The following is a 22622-nucleotide window of genomic DNA, read 5'->3' as shown; positions in this document are numbered from 1 at the left end:
CTGATTGCGTCATGGCAATTTAACATGTGGTATGCATGCATGCTTAGTGATTTTCCTTGTAAGATTTTGGGTGTTAGGGTTAATTTGATTTTTTAAAGGGTAACAGGTTAACACACTCCCAAATCATACTAGGTTATAGTCAATCAGTTGCAAAGTGGGATTTGATACTTTGTCATCTTCATCTTATAGATCTTCATTCCTCAAATTGCAAGCTGGTTGGAGCATTCCTCCTACCCACGAACAGTTTATAGTAGCACCCTGGATTGATTTTTTAAGTTGGTCATGACTATAGACCATTTGACATCATTATTTATCAACAAAGGCGAGGGACTGGTCTACTGATATGCTTGAATGAACCGCTACACTGTTCAATGGCTTTCTTTACGTCACATGTCAAGTGGTCTATATGACAAAATAAGTAGACAATCTTTACCACTTTTGCAAGCCAAGTATTAGCATCTCTCACTGCAAATATGAAGTACCCCCTTCATTGTCCTTTAAATAGGTTAAGACTATTTGAAAATATAAAAATACAATCTTTGCCACTTTTGTAAGCTGTGTAAAACACCCCTACCCCACAAACAGCATAACACCCCCTGGATGGCCCACTAAACAGGTCATGACTCTATGACAAGATAACTAGACACTAGGATCAACAACATTCATTAAATAACCTACAAAAACTCATACCCTGCAACTTGAGGTCAAATTTTGCACTATGATTGGTTCATTGAGGTTATTGAACTATGCCACTGGAATGAGGCCATTGTGGTCCATAGTGAGACAATCTGTGCCATCTTTGACACTCATCCTCGGAGTCATCTCCCGAGACAAAGCTACCAATTTATGACAGATAGATAGTATCATTATAACGGATGTTAAGGAAATCAACACAACTTGTGGCACAATGTGTAAATATGGTGTGAAATTTCAAGCCTACAAGCTCCACTTATCCTCACTTGAACTCTGATATCAAGATAGCAATAACCGCAAGCTCAAATTTACTGCAATGCATTGTAAAGCCTGCAATAGGGATCTGTGCATGTCAGAGATACATGATTGTGTCACACACAATATGCCTATGTCATCTGTAGCAATTTCGCTACTTTACTAAACCAAAATAAGACTAAGCTTTGTAATGCATTGTAAGGGATGAGCATGTGTCATGACTTTACATATTTTGGATATTGATATAAATATTATCTATGAGCTTCTATCCATGGTTTTTGATTGGTGATTTTCGTTAATACAGTTGACACCCCACAGGGGATACCCCGGTATACACAAACACAGGTGTGTGTGACCTGGCCTGTCATGTGTATAATGGTCACAAAATGACATGCCACCACTTTGCGATGACTGAGACCCATAGTGAGTGTTTAAATTACATCCAAAGTTATGATAGGCATAAAGATTATTGATAGAGTTACCGAAAGACGTATGGTTTTATTTATCTCTCTAACCAAGCTGTACCATAGATTACTATTTATTGTTGACATCAGTTCACTTCCATGACCACTAGCACTATTATAGTGTCTTGTCTCAAGTTGAAAGTAACACCATGTTGGATATCGCAGTGATATTTTTGAATTGTGCACATTAACCTAATCCCACAGGGGGACAAAGTGCAATTTGTCCATACGCTGGCAATGCAACCAGGTAAATGAACTGCCACTGCGACATCCAATATGGTGTTACTCTCAACTTGAGATGAGACACACTATATAAACCTACCAAATTGTGAATAAGTTTTAAGACAGACTGGGACAGTCACAGGTATAAACCTCTTTTTTTGGGTAATTGTGAGAGGTACACATGCATGTGTATGGTTACACAGAATGGCTGGAGGTCCTCTCAGATGGACAGAGCATTGTCATGGTTCATTTGTTCCACTCCACAAGTACCACATGGGCTGTGAGAGGATTTTGGTTTCTTAATCCCAGTCTGTCCCAATCTGGTACTTTTATGACCTACTTGCACAAGTCACAGATATGACCTGCGCAGGTCACAGATATGACCTGCGCAAGTCACATATATGACCTGCGCAGGTCACAGATATGATCTGCAGAGGTCATAGATATTACCTGTGCAGGTTACAGATATGACCTGCACAGGTCACAGATATGACCTGTGAAGGTCACAGATGTGACCTGCGCAGGTTACAGATATGACATGCTCAGGTCACATACGTGACCTGCACTAATGGGAGGGGTCATTATAGGAAATGATCTGATTATATCCAATATAAACACTAGTATTTCCGACCCCTTAATTGCCTATGTTTGGCATTTAAATAATATTTGTGTGTTGTCCTGTCACTCTGTCTTTGATAAAGATCCTGCTAAGATCAAAAGCTCAGGCCATTAACCAAATTTGAGTAGCATTTATACTTGACTGGCAAAAGTCCTTATCTAATTGAAGGAAATAAAAACTAAATAGAGTGACGCTCAACCTTAACTTGATACGCCACGAAATGTAGAGCCAATCACAAAGCCATTTGATCATGCTTGGCAGATTTATGAGATATTGTACAAGTAGTATTTATTCAATTACTAACATAATATGAAATGTACTTACACAAATTCAGGATCAGGATTTATTGGCTCCAGCTCATCTGAATCGTAACCATCACTAAAGCTGTCATCTGAAATGATGAACATAAAAAACAGATGATATGTTAGGCTAAATCGATTTGATCATTAATGATGCACAATTAAACTTGTAAGATGTGCAGGTTGAGGACTGTAGAGAACAGACATGCGAGAGCTCCAAGATACGGTCTACATGTCATGAAGAAACACTGCTATATCCTGATTTCGACAATATAAAATGTCATTTACGACCTATGAACAGCCAGAATGTTTCAAAACATTTCAACAATATAAATGATCATTTACGACCTATGAACAGCTAGAATGTTTCAAAAACAGATGTTATTGTTCATGTCATGTGACCCCGCTCATGTGACAATGACTCCTCCAGTATATGACACATTTTACTCATGCGTTAGATACAGATAATGGTAGATACATACATACACCCCCAACATAGCATCCAATCAATAGATGCTGCTTGGTAATGGTACACACTGGAAGTATGCAGCATCCACCGGATACGTGCGCTGAAATCCGTTTTGATTTTCTCCCCATTTTTGTGTGTAAAAACACCACATAAAGATATCTAGTCCTTAAACATCGACATTGGTGTGTAATACCAGCCACAAAGAACAAAGCAACAACAAGCGGCAATCCATACAAAACACTGACAGGTTGCTTGTTAGAGTACAGTGTTGCCAGATTTGTAGCCCAACTTTACTGACAGAATTTTTCTGTACTTCGACCATATGCATAACATCACTGCCAGTGCCATTGAGTATACAATTTGTCATCACCCAACATAAAACTCTCTAGGTCAGTGCATGCAACATTTGCAGACGACAACTTCCTTTGGGTAGAAATATTCGAGGAATTAGCCTCTGCTGATCAACACTTCTTATAACAGTACCACTCTTATAATAGTAATCCCCGGTTCCCTTGCTGGGGTAGGAACATGGGAAGGGGATGAAAAATACCATGGTGTTTACAGTCAATCTGGTATGAAGTTCCTGTGCTGTAGGAAATTTAATGAGAATCAAATTATGGTTGGGTAATCGTCCACAACAAAGTTGGCAACACTGCAGCTTGATGAGTTGTCAGGCAGGCAACCTGAGAATCCTAAGCGCAAACTTGAATACAGCTCATAAAGCTATAGTTAGAATATGTTCACCTGCACAAGATAATAACAGGTGGTACACCTGCTTATAGTATTTGGATTTAACAAATCATTCTCATGTCTTACAGATTCCATATCTTAGAGATTCTGTAAACAATTTCTTCATGTAATGTTATCTATATATCTTACATTGAGGGCCACATTTTGAGCTGTATTGCTCCAGCAGTTTGGATTTGAGAAGCTAATTATGTGTATAACAATGCCCCATAGGATAGTACATATATTTCTGGTGTGGTTTCCACAATTCACCATGGTTTTGTTCACACCTTGTAAACGAAACATATCTCTGGCGTTGAATTTTAATGGTAATGAGAAAATTATGAGCTTTCTCCTGATACCAAAATCTCAGTTTTGATGGCTGTCAATGACAAGGACCTTTAAGATTAATTAATACAAGCTCATTTAATACCTTAGCTTATTTTTAATTACACTCATTAACTCAGGTGCACAAGTAATAGGTACGTTGTATGAAGTTATAGTAATCCTCGCCATGTGGGTGTTGACTGGAGACAGAGGACAAGTTTCAAATTTTCTTTAAAAATTCAATGAGTACAAACAAGCCTAGTATTGGTTCAGTGGTTCTTTAGATAGCTCTTGATATTTTGAGAAAATATATCAGAACTTTTGATTTTTTATGTTAAAGTCTATGGCCAGCACGCAGATCATTAAGTGATTAGTATTGCTAGGTTATATAATACAATAATACTGCCAATCCTTGGGTCTCAGATTAGAGTAAGCCTCATTAATTTATACGCCAATTAAACAATAATTAAGCATATAACATGGAGTTAGAAGTGCATGTTAGATAATAAAATATAACAGCAATCCTTGGATGTCCAAGAACCGCACATTCAAGCCTCATTTATTTATACGCTAATTATACAAAAGTTATAACAGGTGCAGCATTAGAATTCTAAGATCCATAGTATTAGATTTAATGAAATAGCTCTTTGTGTCAGCTAATAAGACAGATTATAACAGATTATACAAATGACAATAAAGGAAATTATGAACAATTAGTAATCAAGAATGGGTTCAATCAAACCTAGGTGTGACTAATAATGAAAAAGTTATCTAGCAAGATGGAAGCCTGAACTCTGATTGCAATTGGTTAATATTATCATCAGAATGTCCCATGATTGGTTAATGTATTTATTACTAGCATTTATATTGCACTCTATATACAAAGCACAGAATGTCACTGTTTATGGTGAATATCAGAATCAGATCACTTCTTCCAACTGGCAGTCTTTCAATGCACATCTAGCTGCAATGCATTTTATATTGTGCAAACTGTACCTGGATGGATTGGAAGAGTTAGCGGTGAACACCCTACTCTTTTTGAAACTGACTGTGAGTTACATGTATAGAGTCTTATGTTATCAACAACATAATGTCCCCTCCAAAGGTCCCAATACTCTCATGGTTCACTTACCCATTCTAAATGAACTAGTGGGAGAACAGAATTTCATTAACAGATGTTGCCAATTAAATTGAGACTCTTTTCCCAAGTCAATACCCCAGCAAATTACCACCACCAGGCATTGAACCCAGGACCTGATGCACTATAGGCGATAGTGCATCGCCTAACCGTGAGACCACCCTCTCCCTTCACTGGTGTACCAAGCCCTCTCCCTTCACTGGTGTACCAAGCCCTCTCCCTTCACTGGTGTACCAAGATAAGAAGATTCTATTGTTTGATTGGATAAAAGTTACATTTATTGATTAACATTAGCAAGTTGGTGAAAAAGTTTGAAATTATTATAAAAAAATAATTTGACAGATTTTCTTTTCATGAAACTATGCATATTTTTAGTAAATAATTGTTTATATATTAGTAACATTGGAGAAACGCCTTTAGGGCTCATACTGAAATTCCCTTACACAGGAAGGTGTGCGCCATCCTGCAGCTTTCCTGTGCTAGCCTTCTTTTGTTAAAATCCTGGGCAGGGTGTATCACTGATGCATATAATCCATCCGTTTTATGACTGAGCTTTCCTGAGGCGCGTGCTTAGCGAGGGGAATCTTGCCTTCTTTCTGTGTGAAAACGTGGTAGGGTATTTCAATATGAGCCCTTACAGAAAGAGCTGTTCAACTTCCGATTTATTCTCAACCAATTTGTGTCTGATCAAATTGACGACACAAGAACGAAATGTCCACATATCACTCATCGCTATGGATATAAATATTTATATTAAGGATAAAATTGCAGGAAACATACAAGATTACTTGATCCTGACTTTGTTATTTTTATAATATTTGGCAAGTGGCCTGAGAACTTGATCTTTCTGATGGCAATTACGAAATTTGAAAGCAGGAAAAACGTTTTGTCTTTTGTTAACAAAATAGAATGGCCTCATCATGAAAACTGATTCAAAAATTATGTGCTTACTTTCAAGCGCTTTTGAAACATGCAAACATGAAGAGCCTCATCCACAAAAGGGTTTTGAGCAAATCATCGATACATATAGTTACATACAAACAAGTAAACATGCATATTTGTGTCTCAACCCCATTAGCTCAGTTGGTAAAGCACCAGACTATGGTACAATTTCATGTTTTCAAAAGTGCTTGATGCAAACTAGATTCACTATTCAGAGGGCAACAAGTCAAATCCAAATCTTCTTTGCACTTTGCCTTTGAGAGAGGGAAGGCATCATTTCCTACTGCTTGAGATAAATGAAACATTTTATGTTTCACATCCACCAGGGAAAAGAGTGTCATACTGCCAACTATATCAAGTAAGATATGGTTCTGTTATGTATCAATACTGTTTAACCTACTTTTCCATCCACTTATCACACAGTGTCCAATTTTTATTTTTGATTCAGAGACCGTTATGTGACTTCCATCACAGCATGATTGCTTGGAATCCGTACAGTTCACATCAGTCAATCAAGGGGGAAGCTACTAATTCAGAGTGTGTCAATTTCAGTTTTGACATACATGATATAACTTTTGTTATACTAACTAATATCTGGTGATTGCAATCACTAGAAATCCATAAAGGTGATTGCAATCAGGATTCACAATATACAAAGCTAAGGGCAATTGGAATAAATGAAAACGAGTTCAACTTGCAAACAAATTTTGAAGTCTAAAATGAATACTTAAACTTGAATATCAAGTTTGAATTCTATAAAATGGTTAGCTTCTGTATCACCTACACTTGTGGTTTGATGTCAGAGCCCTTACCCCATGGTATTAGGTGGTGATTCAATTATTTTTTTCTTTAGTGACTCCAAAAGGATTGATCTCACAGTTATCCAAAGTCATTTAGCGGCTTGTTTTAACATTTTTTTGAGCAACACATGAGCACCTTTGAGCAATTTTAGCATGTTGGCCGATTGATAAACCAGAAGGCACCACCATATGATGAGAGTTAAAGGAGTTGGGTGGTGCAATTTTGTTTCACATGGTGTTGTACCATAAGTTGAAGCCTATCATCAAAATATTGTTATTGAATTGCTCCAGCTGTTTGTATATTACAATAAAAACTGTGTTATCACAATGACCCATACAATATGGGTGGTATGCACCACAATGGGGATGAGACTACCACTTGTTTATGTATTATCTAAAGGAAACATACCTCAGGTCTAAAATTTTACAGGGTATGAGAAAATAGGAGTTTTCTTCAGAATTTCAATTTTGATGGGAACAGTGGGGGACGAGGCTGTTAATTGGGTCACTCATCTTTTAATCTAATTATCAAGATACCCATATAGACAAAATGACTAAATTGGGCACCTTGAATTGGGACTGGTTTTCATCATTAAATGATGATGGCCTAGATAGATAACCTAATTAGGCTTCCTCATCTGTTTCCTGGGTGAGATCAAACAGCTACTGTGTGAGGACTAAGAATGTCAAATGCCAAGAGCAGGGATGCCAGTGGCCTGAAGTGACTTTGCAGACAAAGCCTGAAAAAGTGTGGGAATTTGGGCTATGAAGCCTCAAAATGGGCTGAAAATAAATAAAAGTACAGAAATTTGGAGTAACAAAACGTAGGAAATCAGGTAATTACCTGAAAACTGTCATCCCTGCAAGAGTAAGACCATTCCATTGTGTTATTCATATTTTGTGACTTTGTTTCACTATTTGCTGGCACTGTATAGTGAAGACAGCTGGAGTACCTTGTCACTCATGGATGGAAAATATGTGGAATGGATTGATTTGCTATGAGCTTGGCAATCTTGGATATAAGTGTGCTTGCATGCTTGTGATCCATGTTCCGATAATTGCCACATGCATAAATCTGTAACCAATGTTCCTTATAGTTAAGAATTTTAGCTTGGGTAAATTTGATAATTTTGCCCCAAACTTGACCCAATGATATCATAAATGAACTTTTGTGGGCAAATGTCTTAACTTGCTGGGCTAATTGAGCATCATACGGCCTTAAAAGGAAAACTGTTTGTAATACTCAAACATGCTTGGATACCTATTATCATATCAGTTTGGCTTTCACCAAGAAATGCCAGAGGACAGGCTATTTTGGCCTAATACCTGACAAGCCAACATAGCAGCATTCTCAGATATATATTGGAAAGGAAATCAATTTGGCTTTTACCAAGAAATGCCAGAGGCTTAGTCTATTTTGGCCCAATGCCCGACAATCTAATTATGGAAAAAAATTATTTTATTAACATGGGGCTATATAGAGTCAGTCATCTTCAGTACCGTACAATGTTATAGGGTTGACCCACCTTGTGCTCAAATGTCAAAGGATTAAATGATTCACTCTTTGATATGAAAGAGAATGACATGAAGTAGTTCCTATGGGTTAAGCAAACACTTGCTTTATGGAGTAGTCTTCTCTGGTCCAACTGTACAGGGTTGACCCAACAGTTTGCACTCAAATGTCAGGGGATTACATGATTCACACTTTGATATGCAACAGAACGACACCGGGTAGCTCTCCTATGGTTTAGCCAGTCAGATAGAAGTTGAACTTGTCATAGCTAACAGGTGTAACTAATACAAAGAGTATACACAAAAGCTGCAAATGTGCAAAACAAAGGCAATTACAGCACTCTTGTACTCTATTGAAATAAGACATATCTTGTTAAAACAGTGCAAATGACTTGTAGCTGCCTTTTGTCATTACAACTTTGCATCACCATTTAAGATGTATACTCCCAACTATATCTGTTAGTCACACCTGTTAGCTTTAGTCTTTGGTTGTGATTCTTAAATGCATCCTGGAGCAGTTTAGTTCATTCACCTCACAATAATAATCTTAAAGCCACACATGAGTGAAGTATCTGAGAATGAAGCGCTTTAGGTGAATCACTGCACGCGAGTAGCAACCAAAGCAAAAACTGTAATGCCGCCCTCTGTAGGCAGAACAATACAAAGGGGTGTGGATGTTTATAATTGGATGCTATTCGGCATTATGGTGATCACAGGCAATGGATATGTGAATTTCTTGCACTATACTATGTGATGATCCTCCTGGTCCAACAGACTACCTGATGACACAGAATGAGACACAGATCTTGTGTGTTTACAAGGTTGTAGACATAACACACAAAACATGTTGTGATAAAGCTAGTAATAACAGTCTGTCAGGGTGTAAAAGTTATACCTACAATTTCAGTTTGCATCTGATAAAGAATCTTTTGTACCATATGAAGCAGTCAAGTTTACCTTATCAGTATGTGCTAGACTATGGTGCATGACATGAGTTGGAACATGTGCAGTGTTGTTAGTTTACTCTTATGGAAGAACATTGAGATATCCTGATATTATGTTGGACAAAGAAAGCACTTCCTGCTGTCTCATTGCAACCTGTATGAAACTCAGAGTCAGAATGCTGAACTTGTTGGCAAAAGTTTGTTGTGGTATGTCTAGGATGGGGGCTACAATGGTCAGCGGTAACCTGTAAAAGTATGCAGAGGTCTTGAGGGATTGTCACAGTGCATTAATAGTCACAAAGGTTATCCTTTGAGTCATTGGATCTTGAGGGAGACACAGCAGAGATGGAATCTTGAAGGACTGACTTCCTATGAATACCATTTTCTTGTTAAATGTTATAATTTGAAACCATTTCAGAAACCATTTTCAAACATTGAAAATAAAATACCTCAAATGTATGAATCTTATTGGAATAAGAACAGTAGTAAAAAAATACCTAAAAAGTGTAAATACAAGGTAGTTCATTGTAATACAATGTTATGACATACCTGTTTCCTTCATGCCACACCTGATCCAGGCACCTGACTCAGACCTTGGATCATCACAAAATGTGTACTACATGTTTGCTTCTAAAGACTATAGACAGATCAGAACTCAGACAGGTGTAATAACAAGGAACATTTGCTTGCTTCCTCTTTTTTGAGAGTCATCATGAGTGTTAGAACAGAGCAGTTAGACTAGAACTTGCTCAGTGGTCTCAGATTTGATGGCCAATCAGGTTGCTTGTGTATAGAGTAGTGGCTGTGGCAAGTTAGGCAAGCAAATGGGGAAACCTAATATATAAATGTAAGAAACTAAATGAAGTCATTTATATAGCATCTTAGATCAATCCATAATTAAACAAATATCAAATAAATGTATTCAATCACCACTATTTAGCCTATATCACAACATTTGGCAGCCATTAATAACAGAACCAGTATGGCTAGCAACCCCTAACAGCTCCTCATTTTATACCTGCATGGAGTGGGACAAGCAAGATTAAGTAACTTGCTCAAGAACACAACACATTGGCCCTGAGCAGGGTTCGAACCCACAACCTTGCGGTCATGAGTCGGACATTCTAACATCATATTTTGTTCTTTTCCTTGAGTCGCAATTTAAAGAAACATTTTATATTTTTGAGCAGGATTTGAACCTTGGACCCCTGGGTATCAAGCACTAAGTAACTCTAAATCAACAGTTGTTTTACCCTAAACTGTGTGTGTCTTAACAAAGGTAACCCTATTGATGAAATACAGGCATATGTATGCTAAGATTTCAAGGATAACTGTCCTGATAAAGATCTTATCATCACAAGACCAGTATCAGGATCAACACCAGAGCAGACAAATGTTGACATCAAATTTCACACAACTTTCACAAAGACCCACTTGGGACATGGGAAGGTATTCTGTTGAAACTAGAATACAGGTGTATCGGTAAGATTTTAAGAACTTCTGTCAAGAATATGACACCATCTTTAAGAATATCTGTCAATGCCTTTTCCTCATACCTACAACACAAGTTTGTTGTCACCTGAAAGCAAATCTTGTAATCACAGGATTCCCTAGATGTAGTACAATGATTCAGAGGAGTCTATATCAACTTAAACCCTAGTGGAGAGTACTGGAGACAGATTCCCATGGCTTAAGTTTCTGTCACCAAGGTGTACTCTGTATAAAACACCACTGGGCTACTCCAGTTGAAATCTATATACCCCCTATGGAAGACATGGCCATAATCTCCCAAGCAGGGAGTGTAGATTTCAAATGGAGTCACCCATTCAGGTAACCCCATTTGAAATTCACAGTCCACATGTGGAGATTAAGGTCATGTCTTCCAGAGGGCGTGAATGGATTTCAACTGTAATTGCCCATTGTACTGCTGTATCTGAGAGAAACATTTAGAGTCTGACAGAAACCCACAAGACCATACACTTGATGTCCTTAAGGCATCCCTGTAACCAAAAAAACCCAATTCCCTTATGCAACATTTAATCCACATGACTTTGTTTCTGTTACTCAAGCAAACTTTTTATCAGTATGTAGCAATATTGTTCTGCCAGACTGTCAATGCTAATCTTTCTTGAGGAATCCACATACCACCTTTGTTGTCCTGAGGTTGTTCCTGAATTTATCACAGACACTATTCCCTGTTGTATAATGTCTGTTTATCTCCTAAACACTAGCGGATAATACACTTGATTTTACCCTGTCAACGGCAGATGGATATCGGTCCATCGGTATGCAGCAACATTGTTCTGCCAGACTTTTGATGCTAACAGAGGAACCAAAAACCACCTTTGTTGTCCTGAAGCTGTTCCTGAACCCATCATCACAAACACTATTCCCTAATGTATAAAGTCTGTTTATCTCCTAAACACTAGAGGATAATACACTTGATTTTATCCTGTCACCGGCAGATGGATATCGGTCCATCGGTATGGAGCAACTTTGTTATGCCAGACTTTTGACGCTAACAGAGGAACCTACATACCACCTTTGTTGTCCTGAAGCTATTCCTGAATTCATCTCAAACACCATTCCCTGATGTATAATGTCTGTTTATCTCCTAAACACTAGAGGATAATACAATTGATTTTACCCTGTTACCCAAGCAAACTTTTCATCAGTATGGATCAACATTGTTCTCCCAGACTTTTGATGCTAAACCCCAAACCACCTTTGTTGTCCTGAAGCTGTTCCTGATTTCATCACAAACACTATTCCCTGATGCCTGTTTATCTCCTAAACACTAGAGGATAATACAATTGATTTTATCCTGTGACCCAAGCAAACTTTTCATCAGTATGGATCAACATTGTTCTCCCATATTTTTGATGCTAATAGATGAACCCACAAACCACCTTTGTTGTCCTGAAGCTATTCCTGAACCCATCACAAAATCAATCCCGGGTGCATATGAATCAGCTCTTCTAATAAACACACTAGGGGTTAATGGTTTTATTCTGTTATGCAAGTAAACTTTCATCAGTATGGATGTTCTAGATTGTTCTCCCATACTGTTGGTTCTAACAGAGGAACCCCACATGCCACCTTTGTTCCCCTCAAGCTATTCCTGAATCCATCATAACATCAATTCACAATGCATACAAGTCTGCATGTTCATCAACAAAGCATTCAGGATAAAACTCCTGCCTGGTTTTGTTCCTGTGACTCAAGCATACCTGTCAACTGCATGGAGCAACATAGTTCTGTCTGACTTTAGATAAACTTTTTTAATGTCTTTGTGGTACCTCTGTTGTCCTGAAACTATTTCTATAACCACCCTACAGAGTCAATTCCCCAATGAACACAAGTCTGATCATCATTACTAAACACTAGAGGATAATTCCTGTGACTCAACCTTGTTCTTCCAGACCTTAGGAGACACACCAAGGACACACTCACTGTCCTCAGGCTAATCCTGATGACGCTTTCATCCAAGAAGACTGTATGTGCTTTGTTATTACTATCCACTTACAACTTTCTTGTTTTCAACTGAAATCAAAAATCAAATCCCAATGCACACAATTCTTGTCATCAACTAACACAAGAGAGGATCAAGTTACCACAGGTTCCTGCTTCTCAGGTTACAATCTGAAGGCAACATTGGGCTATTACTGTTCAAATTCCTCCCCCCCCCCTTATGAAAGACCTTAATCTTCCACATAGGGAGTGTGAATTTCAAATGGAGTTACCTGAATGGGTGACTCCATTTGAAATCTTCACCCCACTGGGTGGAACTAAGGTCATGTCTTCCATAAGGGGTGTATGGATTTCAACTGGAATAGCCCATTGGTTCCATCAGATGTCTTGCAGAAACCTTCCAGGCATGACAGGAACCTGAAGACTGACTTTAATGTCCTGGAGCAGATTCTGTAACCATCACAAACCTATTTCCCTAATGTTCCTAGCATACACATGACAAGGACAGCAATTCCCATGTGTTTCTATTAGTCAAACCAGACTATTATGACTAACTGACATACGGATGAATGCAATGCTGCCCTCTGTTAGGTATATCTGCTGTTTGTCAAATCTGGATTTAAAGAGTGTCTTCTCAGGTTGAGGGAAGCACAACTGTCACCACAAATGTTTCGAGTGAAAAAAACCCAGCATGATTCAGGGGTGGACATAAGGGGCAATAACCAGCTGGAAGGTTTCCAGCTGGCTCAAGGGCAATTCCACTGGCCCAGATTAGACTTCATTATGTTTCTAATATTGTAACATGTCATAAATTCATAATTATGCCAAAATTACTAATTTTCTATGGTTAAAACAAGTTGTATGAGTGTGTCTGACAATTATAACCCTAACTTCCCAGTGCTTTTTGGCAAAGGGAAAGGAAAGAAGGAAGGAATAAAGTGGTAAGATGAACAAAGATGTTGTTTGTTTCCCTCAGGATTCGAACCCCAGTCCCCCTGTGTGCTAAGCACTCAACCGGCAATAGGTAGCCACAGGTGTTTCGCTGGCACAGCCAATGAAGCTGTGCGTATATATGACTCAGGATGATTGCATCATCTGGGATGCATGCATGTGCAGTGGCTTTGCGCTGTTAGATTTTGTTGGACCAGGGAAGGATTAGGGTTAAAGAAAAAGAATCTATGTTTACTATTTGGCAAGATGGGATCCATCAATCAATATATACAAGTACAAGAGGTTTTCACCAATATCTTGGTTTATGAAGTCACTGTGAAATAAGAATTCCTGAAAATGCACGCAAAGGCAGGGACATCCAAAGTATACTACCAAACATGACAAACCTTCCTCTGTAGATACACTCTCTTAAATTAGAGGGTACAATGTACATGTGATTCCTCGATAGGTTTAGATAGGCTTTTACGATGGGTATTCGTGCAACAGTTTGATGATTCCAACAGGTTCATCATCAGACAAGTAAAATGCACACCTGGCCAAAAGAGCAGCAATGATGTTGTAAATTATTTCTGACTGCAAAGACGGTAAAGTATCTTGACATAGTAGGGACACCATTGGCTTCAATTTCCTGGGAATAATTAGGAGGTTAGTGCAAGAATGCCCCATCTGTAATAGCTGCCAGGTGTCACATTTTTAGATATATACAATATAGAATGCAAAAAATTATCAAATTTCTATATGGCAGCTATTGTAGGTAAGGTATTCTTATACTAAACCCTCAAAATGATCCCAGGGTCCAAGGATTAGAGCAACAAAAATAATTGATGGTAAGCTTTCAAACTCAACTTCAATATTTCACCTTGTGTGATATTTAAAATAGGAGATCAACAGCTTAAACCTCTACCCATTATGCCTCACAATGTCTGAATCACAACTAAACAATTTACAACTTTAAATGGGCTATTCTATTTAAAATCCACACTACCCCTGTAAAAGATTTTGGAAATATTTTTCACAGGGGGAGTATGAATTTCAAATGGGATGAACACTTTAGGCGGCTCTATTTGAATATCTTATACCCTCTGAGAAAGATTCAACCTGAATCTTCTACAGAGGGAAGGTGAGTTTCAAATAGAGCTGCCCAATGTGCTCATTCAATTTGAAATTCATACTCCCCCTGTGAAAAATATTTCCAAAATCTTTTACAGGGGTAGTGTGGATTTTAAATGGAATAGCCCAATGCACCTTTAAAGGAAACTTCTTTCTATTGTCGCTGTTTTTCAAAGTAAGACCTCCATTTGCCTAAGAGGCAAATATTAGTCACAATACAGGGTTATATTATTCACCAATAGATTCAGATAGATTTCATTATTATTTTACCAAGATAACAGAAAACATTCAAATCCACAAATTATAGTATATCTATTTAACCAGAGCATAGCTAGACAATCACTTCAACTGCCATATCTTGGCAGGCCTACAGCAATATCAACATTTAGTCACATTTTGATTCTCAGCAGGCCTAGAAATCTGTAGCATTGTGGGCGAATCCATTTGGATTGGAAGAGGATTTTGCGAGAATAGGCGCAAATGTAACTCCCATTCTCGCTGCACAATGATTGAAAAAATACTGCACTCTAGCAGTCTGATTTAGTCATCCAAGATGGCGGCTTTGACAAACAAAAGATCGGCATGCAACTGATGGCTGTTTTTGCAGTCAAAATGCCCTCTCAAATCAGTATTATTGTACAAATTGCTAATGATTGAAGTAAATTATACCATAATTTGCCATTTTGGGGGTTCAGTTGCTTAAAAAATGAAGTATAAATAGTCAAACCGGGAGTCAAACTTGGTACATCTTTTTTTCTTTCTGGAAACTGTCAATGTTTACACGAATCCATATGGATTTTACGAGAATCTTTGTGCCAAACGATTTGCGGATTCACATCAGATTTCTGAACCTGTTCAGCGGTTAAACAGATGGTTTGGGAAGGTTCCTAAAAACTTTCAATAGCTACTTTTGTATTCTTAAATACTTGAAGCAAAACTTGCTGTTCTAGATTGGATGTCTCATAGCACAAGGTCTTCTAAAATGATCATTCTACCAACAAAACTTACTCTGAAACCCAGACACCCAATATACAGGTGCAGGTTTCCGTAACAACCACAAAAGGATGTACCTCAAGGAAATCAACTACGCTTGAAAAGAATATCAATCAAATCACATGTGTTCAATTTGTACAAACCTCACGTCAGATATCATTGAAAATGTCATAATCGTGTAGATATCAAAGGACACTTGTAGAGTTTTGCGTCACTTTGACAACTACACCCACAATGTGTTGAAAGCTCATCTTAGTCAGCCAACCTATTTTTAAAGAGCTTTTTGGTGATTTTCCCACCAAAAATATTTCATCTAACTGCCCCACCAAATGATCCAACATTTATATAGGCTGATTTGATCAGAATAAGTGGTGTAGCATGGGTCATCATATTGGGGGGCACCGACCATGATTGGAGGCACCAGGTCTGATTAGCTGATTAGGGGCACAAGCCGCTTTTTCGGCAATTTTCCTATGGGATTTTCTAAATTTTGCAATCGATGGGGGGGCACATGCCCTGCGTTCTCTATGACGCTACGCCACTGATCACAATATATTATGTATATTTCATAAAACAGAATCTGCTCTGAAAGTGTAAAATTCTATCCTCATTGTCTACTGCTAGTGCCTTACCATGTCAAATTCAACAACCTTGTTGTTCTATAAAGAAAAAAAAGTAATAAAAGTATAGACATATTTATATTACATCTTCAACTTTGATGTCCAATTATCAGATTGCTCACACATTTGCCATTTGACTGCTTTAGTAGCACACATCTATGCTTGTTCCAGAAATGCAAAGTTCTGGATAAAAATGCAAACAATTTTAATGAATTTTAATGAAGTGTTCTGGTTCAATATCGTCGAATAGGCCTTTAAGATATTGGTTTAAATTCTATCCAATACGTCATATCACAATGTTTTCACTCAGAAATCTGATAGACTAATTAACTACAATGTCTATTAAGTTTTTAATTTGCTAAGTCACTAGCCTTATCAATTGCTTATGATGTATAGGAATTAACACCATCATAACTGTAGACAGCTATATCACTATAAATGGCAATAACCCGGGGTACTCAAGTTTGGTTTTGGTAGGGACGTGCGCTGAGATTTTGGAAGTAGCCCCATGAATATACCAATTTTTCAAGAAATTTGGACCCATTGATATACCAAAAGTCAAAATTTTCGGCCGAATTTACCCAAAATTGTCTTAGTTTTTACAAATTTTCCCAAAATGTTGTGAAAATTTTGGCTAGATTAAGGAAAAATTGGGCTGTTTTCCGAAAAAATTGAGAAAATTTTGAAAAAAGGACCCATTCATATACCAAAATAGGCTTTGAAAAAGGGGTCATTGATATACCAGAAGGCTGAAAATGCTACCCATGTTTGCGGCACGTCCCTCGTATGGTCATTTGTACTGAGTACCCCCGGGCAATAACCATATTGATATTTAATCACTTATGGTGTCAAGAACATCCAGGTCTTAATCTTGACCCAGCTATGAATTACATAACAGTATTAAGGTCATGTTGGAGCTTACTGATGTGTTGAAGCCATCGAGTCCCAAAGCCAATATCTCTCAGAAATGTTGTCCAAGGACATATTTTCAACATACCTGAAGTTGATGGTGGATCAAAATGCCTGACATTGGTTTTCAGGGGGGTCAAAATGTACAAAAATGTACAATTGGGGTTTTGCATGGGTAATATCTCAGCTAAAAATATTCTAATAGGCTCAATATTGGTTAAGAGTAATGTCCTACCAAAGGGCGCTGACTGGCAAAAAAAAAATGGACAGTAAAATTATTTTTACTTTTGGAGTTTTGACCCCCCAAAGTTGGTCCCGGATGGACGAAGTTGCATTTTGAGGGCCCTATATCTTTTAAAGTAAAGGAGTTACAAGTTTTCTGATGCAAGATTTGAATTCTACACAAATAAGTACCCCAGGATACATACTTTTCAAAGTTGTAAATGGTTCCCTTTATACATTTATGGACCTCCAAACATCGTCTTTCGCGTTGCGACACATTTTTTACACTGACCCCTCTAAATTTCAAATTGATGCCACAGGAAAACGAAATGGAGTATGAAGCTCAAATTTTCGGGATTTTACTTTCTTATCAATATCTACCACCACACAGAAAAAGAACAAAATTGAAGAGGTGCTGCGGTGCACATCCCTGGAGTTGACATGGAATGGGCCATATGAAGTTGAGAGTAACTAAATCTTGGATTTTGCAGATTCAATGTGGCACGTCCTCATAAACACACTGATTAAAATCCGCCACTATGAAATCCCACATTGCGTTACTCCCGATTTTAGACAAGACACACTATATCTCCCATGACATGCCCTTACATTGGACACATTATTGTGAGTTATAAAAGTTCAAACTGTGCTACTCAAATAAACCTATCTTAAGTTTCTCCAAATCACCCCCAATTTACATTTCAAATATAAGAACACATTGCTATAATGTCAATCCCAATATCCAAGGAACAATTCTAATAATACCATTTCAAAATGTTACTGCAATGTACATAAAATGGAATATGGCAAAAGTTGCAACGATTCAAGATGAAATTCCCCTTGATCTCTAACAAGAAAATCGTGTTACAAATTATCCCCCCTGAACATGAACATTTCAAGTTTAAGAAGACACTACTTAAGTCAGTTGGAATATCTGAGGGACATATCTGTGTTACTGTACCAAGTCAGAGCACAATGTGCAAATCCCAGGAAGTCCAAATGCAGTATTGAATTACACTTGATCTCTATTAACGAGCAAATTTTGTTACAAATTACTCTCTGTGTACATTTCAAGTTACAGGGAAACATTATTCTGTTAGTTGTAATATCTTAGGAATGGCTTTGGTAACATTACTTCTGTGTGGTTGCACCAAGTCAAGGCCAAGCATAAAGAAGGCCCCAGAAATTTCAAGTGTAGTGAATCTCACTTGATATCTTTTAAATATTAAATTTGGTTACAAAATTACTTGGTATAATGTACCTTCAAAAGCAAGAAGAGTGCTGATATCAATTACAATATTCATAATTTTACGATGGGCAACATTACTTCTGTGTTACTGTACCAAGAACATAAAGCACAAGTTGCAACAAGTTTCATATGTAGTATTGAATTTCACTGATAAAGAGTAAATTTTGTTACAAATGACCTGTTATGTACCTTCAAATCCAAAAAGAGTGCAACATCTAAGTGATAGCTTTGACAACATTACCTTAGCTCTTAATCAGAGCCCCCATGATATGACATAAGTCCAGTTTGGAGAATAGGGTACAAACCACACACAAACCCTCTGATCACCACAGGTCCTGAGACGGCCCCTCTCCTCTGAAATATTTAGTGACCGCTTGATTCACAGGCACATCTAGAACAGCTCAGAGAGGGTAGGTCATGGTTTTTACATTTTGTTTTTAACATGACAACGAGTTTCAAATGTATAGTATTGAAGTTCGCTTGATATTTGGTAATGGGTAAATACTGTTATAAATCTTTTGCTATGTAAGGAATGGTTCTAGCAACGTTATCTTAGTGTTACGGTACACACTCAAAGCAAAATGCACACATTCCAATGAGTTCAAAATGTTCTATTAAACGTCACATGTCATGGTTGTTCCCAAGTGGGTTTTGTTTAGAAATCAAATAAAAAAAATGGACAATAAAATTATTGTTTTTTGACCCCCCTAAGTTGGTCCTGGATGGACGAAGTTGCATTTTGAGGGCCCTATATATTTTGAAGTAAAGGAGTCACAAGTTTTCTGATGCCAGATTTGAATTCTCCACAAAAAAGTACCCCAGGATACATACTTTTCAAAGTTGTTGGGGGTTCCCTTTATACATTTATGGACCTCCAAACATCGTATTAAGCGTTGCGACACATTTTTACGCTGACCCGGCACCTTAACCTTGGTCTGGGGCGGACATTTTAAAAATGAATTTAGGAGAGCAGCAACGGCATCACTTGCATTACATTCCAGATGTTAAATCTACATCATATGCAAAATTTGAGGAAATTCAGACGAGTCCGCTTTTATTTTAGGGCCATTTGTCTATAACTGGTCTTTACATGTAGCCCTATGGAGAGAGTGCCCGTTGAGGGCGCTATAACCCCCATTTTAGGAACAAAAATGTGATTTAAACAAGGCGGTTCTCGAACCACGAGTCTCGCCTGCTTTCGCGATCGCCTGCTTTTACGATTACTTTTGGTAGAAGTAAATGAACCTGCAACAACCCATGGCGATTTGCCTGTTCAATTTGAGCTTGATTGGACCAATATTGGAATTTGACCTTTGATCCCTAAATTTTGGTGGGTCTCGGCTGGGCACAATTACCTGGCTGATGGTGACTGTAGGCCTACCCACCAAGTCTCATGCCCATCCGACAATTTTTACTAATTTGACCTCAGATGACCCCTACTGACCCCAAAATGACCTTCCAAAAATTTGGCTCTAAATGTTGACTGTACATGTCATGCCCATACAACAGTTTTTAGTCATTTGACTTCAGATGACCTCTGAGTGACCTCAGATGACCTTGCAATGACTGTCCAAAAATTTGGCTCTAAATGATGACTGTACCCACCAAGTTTCATGCCCCTGTGACAGTTTTTAGAAATTTGACCACAGACGACCCATGGGTGACCTCAGATGTCCCAGAAATGACCTTACAAAAATTGGACTTTAAATGTTGACTGTAACCACCAAGTGTCATGCCCATGGATGACCTTTGATGATCCCAAAATGACCTTCCAAAAATTGGCTCTAAATGTTGACTGTACCCACCAAGTTTCATGCCCATACAACAGTTTTTAGTAATTTGACCTCAGATGACCCCTGGGTGACCCTGAAATGGCCTTCCAAAAATTTGACTCTTAATGTTGACAGTGACCACTTAGTGTCATGCCCATACGACAGTTTTTAGTAATGTGACCTCAGATGACCCCTGAGTGACCTTGGATGACCCCGAAATGACTTTCCAAAAACATGGCTCTAAATGTTGACTGTACCCACCAAGTTTCATGCCCATATAACAGTTTCAAGTAATTTGACCTCAGATGACCCCTGGGTGACCTTGGATGACCCAAAATGACCTTCCAAAATTTGGCTCTAAATGTTGACTGTACCCACCAAGTTTCATGCCCATACGACAGTTTTAGTAATTTGACCTCAGATGACCCCTGGGTGACCCCGAAATGCCCTTCCAAAAATTTGACTCTTAATGTTGACTGTAACCACTAAGTGTCATGCCCAGACGACAGTTTTTAGTAATTTGACCTCAGATGACCCCTGGGTGACCTTTGATGACCCCTAAATTACCTTCTGAAACTTTGACTCTAAATGTTGACTGTACCCGCCAAGTTTCATGCCCATATGGCAGTTTTTAGTAATGTGACCTCAGATGACCCTGTGTGACCTTGGATGGCCCCGAAATTACCTTCCAAAACTTTGACTCTAACTGTTGACTGTACCCACCAAGTTTCATGCCCATACGACAGTTTTTAGTAATTTGACCTCAGATGACCCCTGGGTGACCTCGGATGACCCCGAAATAATCTTCCGAACATTTTACTCTAAATGTTGACTGTACCCACCAAGTTTCATGCCCATACGACAGTTTTAGTAATTTGACCTCAGATGACCCTGGGTGACCTCGGATGACCCGAAATAATCTTCTGAACATTTGACTCGAAATGTTGACTGTACCCACCAAGTTTCATGCCCATACGACAGATTCTAGTAATTTGACCTTAGATGACCCCTGGGTGACCTCGGATGACCCCGAAAGAATCTTCCGAACATTTTACTCTAAATGTTGATTGTACCCACCAAGTTTCATGCCCATACGACAGTTTTAGTAATTTGACCTCAGATGACCCCTGGGTGACCTCAGATGACCCTGAAATAATCTTCCGAACATTTGACTCGATGTAGCACCCCAACAGAGACATTTTTGACATAAAAACCCGTTTTAGACATTTTTTTGAAAAAATGCTTCCTTCACCCTAAAAAGGTTGTTTTAAATGTACAGTTTCCTATACTTTTGTACATGAGATACATTCTTAAAAGTCTTTTTTTGGCCTAATAACTTGGCCTACATGACCGAAATTGATATATGTAATGCGCAATATAAAAACATTATTTAATTAAATTTTTGACCCCCCCCCAACTTCGAGTGTGTGGGAGGGGCCACATGGGGGGTGCTAGTGAACATTTGACTCGATGTAGCACCCCAACAGAGACATTTTTGACATAAAAACCCGTTTTAGACATTTTTTTGAAAAAATGCTTCCTTCACCCTAAAAAGGTTGTTTTAAATGTACAGTTTCCTATACTTTTGTACATGAGAGACATTCTTAAAAGTCTTTTTTTGGCCTAATGACTTGGCCTACATGACCGAAATTGATATATGTAATGCGCAAATAAAAACAATATTTCATTAAATTTTTTGACCCCCCCAACTTTGAGTGTGTGGGAGGGGCCACATGGGGGGGGGGTACTAGTGTGCATCCTCTGGTCATACTACCCCCAACCACATTATGTTGACCGTACCCACCAAGTATCGTGCCCATACGACAGTTTTAGTCATTTGACCTCAGATGACCCCTGGATGACCTTGGGTGACCTTGACGCACTAACCAATACAAACTTGTTCTGTCTGGGGTGA

The 22622-nt window shown here is 38.3% G+C and overlaps 1 protein-coding gene across 12 annotated transcripts in view; it reads right to left on the bottom strand.

Moving 5' to 3' along the window:
- Positions 1–22622, bottom strand: part of LOC140156783 (uncharacterized) — a 267392-nt gene that overhangs the window by 45252 nt on the left and 199518 nt on the right. For all 12 annotated transcript variants that reach the window (XM_072179762.1, XM_072179760.1, XM_072179761.1 and 9 more), the window contains one exon: positions 2578–2644. In XM_072179762.1, coding sequence (XP_072035863.1) covers positions 2578–2644 — 67 coding nt within the window. The remainder of the gene's footprint in view (positions 1–2577; positions 2645–22622) is intronic.

This window comes from Amphiura filiformis, chromosome 7, assembly GCF_039555335.1.
Source record: "Amphiura filiformis chromosome 7, Afil_fr2py, whole genome shotgun sequence".
In the NCBI taxonomy this organism is placed as follows: Eukaryota; Metazoa; Echinodermata; class Ophiuroidea; order Amphilepidida; family Amphiuridae; genus Amphiura; species Amphiura filiformis.
The sequence above is the reverse complement of the archived record's forward strand: the minus strand, read 5'-3'. Positions and strand labels throughout refer to the sequence as shown.